A 2,568-nucleotide genomic window follows, 5' to 3' on the forward strand; every position below is an offset into this window, starting at 1 on the left:
ATTTGCATGAGTGTGAAGGCATGTGTCTGTGTCTGGAGGCTTGTATGCTTGTGTCTGGGTGCATGCATGTTTCCATCTGTGTGTGCTCATTTATAGGCATGTGTATGTGTTGCTACATGTGTCATGTGGGGATCTATGCATTTGTGTCTGCATATATCTGCTTATAGTATGTGCTTGCATACATTTGTGTGTGTGTTGCAGTGTGTGTCTATTAGTTCACTTATATTTACATATCTGCATGCATTTGTGAACTGTGTCATGTATCTTTCTTTATACTTATGGCCCCTCTTGGGCCATTGAGCACTGGCCCAACCACCTTCCAGCTTTGGCTAATGTTCAGCAACCCCCTTCACATACCCTGAGGAGCCCAGCACTGTCTGGGGATGGTGTGTCAGTGAATTCTCTGCCTCACCCGTCCCCTCAGGGTCCCAGTCTCTGGCAAGCGTGGGGTAGACAGACATAGATACAATTCCCTTTCCCTTTACAGGCAGCAAAGGATATTAGCCAGATTTCCTGAACCCCAGGGTTCCAGACCATCGAAGGTGTCAGGGTTCACTCCCTTCCCCAGCCCCCTGGGAAGGTAGGCCTGGAAATGGGGCCAGATCTTGAACTGGTGCAACACACAGTAACCATGCATAATGTAGCATATGAGAGATGGAGTCCCACGCAATGTTCCCAGCTACTAAGACACAACCCCACAGAAACCCAGTCACAGCCAGTGACACATGAGCAAACACTCAAAAATCCAGATGGAAAATCCCCAGGCCAGAGAGCTTAGCACCTCCCTACTTTCTGGGCTCAAACACAGTCTTGCTCCACCCCTAAGCACCCCAGCTCAGCTGCCATCTCTAGAAAACATTGACCTCAGAGAATGGCTGGAGGGCTGAAGGTAGTCTGCCTTTCTCAGAATCTCACCCTTCTCCACATTCTCCTCCTTCAGGCTGCTCCCCATCCCCCTCCTGACCTTCATTTCTCTTCCTAGGGCTAATGTCCTCTCTTTGGCACACCCATACCCTCACAAACACTCCTTGACACTCACAGTCAGTCACAGAGGCACATTCAATCACAAAGGCACATTCAGCCACATCTGCTTATACTCCCATTCTCCCAGTTGCAGACACACACACCAGCAGCTACACCTACACGCTAACCATCACAGTCACACAGAAACACATCTGCCTCCCATCCACCCCATGCTTGTGTACTCTCAGGGTTCTGTCTTTCATCCTATCCCTCTCTGATTTGTGCCTCCCAATACCTTCCAAGATGTTTACAGAGACCCTTCTCCCCATGCAGTTAGGAGTGTAAGGCAAGAGAGCCCCTATTTCATGGGGCAGATCAAAAGCTGAGACCAAAGATGGTCTATGTTGCTGACCTTGTCCAGTCCTCCTACTATCTTAGCTATGATCCCTGCTGTGATCACTGAAGCCTTTCCCTGTAAGTATTCAGCCCTAACCCTGCATAGTCAGCTGGTTAACACCTCCATATGGAATAAGGCAGTTTGCACAGAATGATTGTATCTGTTGTTCACTACCCACAGCCCCTAGGAGATGCAGGTCCAGGGCAAGCCAAGCTTCATCTGGGCTAGCTTCTGGGCACTTCTAGAGGATCAGAAAAATCCCAGGTTGACGGAGGTGTCTGAGAGCTGAGGAGAGGAAGGAGAGGGAAGAGTGTGAGGAAGGCAGCAGTTCTGGAAGCTCCCTGTCCCTTGGATTCATCTCCTCCCCAAACCCTCTGCTTCCAGCCAACCCATCCTCCATGAAGGCTTTCAGTACTTTGGGATGCCTGCCATCAAGAGTCCATCATACATTTAGGGTGGTATTTCACAGGGCTCTTCCTTTGGAGTGCCTAAACAGAACCAGGTAGGGAAATCTTCAGTGGCTCTGTTTTTTGAAACCCCACCCTGGCTCACAAGCCCCCTAGCTGACCTTGAGGTGGGAAGATCCACACTCTGGTAGTGGCAGTGTGGGTGTTGTTGATACCCATGGCCATGGTGGCAAGATTGGTGGGTGCACTGGTGGCAGTTCGACCTTGGAGACTCTGCTGGTATCTTCTGCGGCTACACTTGAACATCCTGGGAAACCGGGGCCTGGGCCAGCCTATACCTGGCCTGCGGTAGGGTGAACGCATGCCCTGGGGCCGAGGGCCATGGACAAGCCGAGATGGCCCCATGGGCACAGGGAGCTTCTGCAGTGTGTCTAGGGGTGTACTGTTGGCCAGGGTAGCTGAGGCCTCTATGACATACAAAGTCTGCATAAGGGCAGGGCTCTTTATTACAGGTCATGGCCCCTGGCCCCTCCTCATGGGTCAGGCTCCCTCACATCTTCCCCATTGCATCTGGCCTAAGAGCCAGCCCAAGAGCCAGGCAGCTTCAGTTTGGACCCTTGGGAAAAGGGGCTTTGAGAGGGGGAACTCACTTCCTTACTTTCTCACTTACTCATATTAACAATATTAACAGTGTTTTTTGAGCACTTACTATGTGCCAGACACCGTGCTGAGCACTTCACCAACATTATCTCATTTAATCTCACAGCTACTCTATAAGAAGATGCCATGATTATCATTATT

The 2,568-nt window shown here is 50.5% G+C and overlaps 1 protein-coding gene across 2 annotated transcripts; it reads right to left on the reverse strand.

Moving 5' to 3' along the window:
- Positions 1-1,509: 1,509 nt before the first annotated feature.
- On the reverse strand, positions 1,510-2,191 carry P3R3URF (PIK3R3 upstream open reading frame). Of its 2 annotated transcripts, XR_004726826.3 has the most exons (3): positions 1,929-2,068; positions 1,776-1,848; positions 1,510-1,645 (listed from the first exon to the last, which is right to left on the reverse strand). XR_004726826.3 is itself a non-coding variant. In XM_035251330.3 (2 exons), exons 1-2 carry the CDS (start codon positions 2,170-2,172, stop codon positions 1,602-1,604), a joined length of 288 nt encoding a protein of 95 aa, XP_035107221.1. In that variant the 5' UTR covers positions 2,173-2,191; the 3' UTR covers positions 1,510-1,601. The 2 variants fall into 2 exon arrangements, 1 of the variants encoding a protein (XP_035107221.1); XM_035251330.3 differs by lacking the exon at positions 1,776-1,848 and having other exon boundaries at positions 1,929-2,191.
- Between the last annotated feature and the right edge of the window lie 377 nt (positions 2,192-2,568).

This window comes from Callithrix jacchus, chromosome 7 (assembly GCF_049354715.1).
Source record: "Callithrix jacchus isolate 240 chromosome 7, calJac240_pri, whole genome shotgun sequence".
Lineage (NCBI taxonomy): Eukaryota > Metazoa > Chordata > Mammalia > Primates > Cebidae > Callithrix > Callithrix jacchus.

What these genes read in the sequence shown, in the direction of transcription:
- P3R3URF (XM_035251330.3), bottom strand. Translation starts at nt 2,172, where the DNA reads ATGGGGCCATCTCGGCTTGTCCATGGCCCTCGGCCCCAGGGCATGCGT. An exon ending in GTGGATCTTCCCACCTCAAG is followed by an intron (nt 1,646 to 1,928) that starts GTCAGCTAGGGG and finishes TCCTCTCCTCAG; the next exon opens with CTCTCAGACACCTCCGTCAA.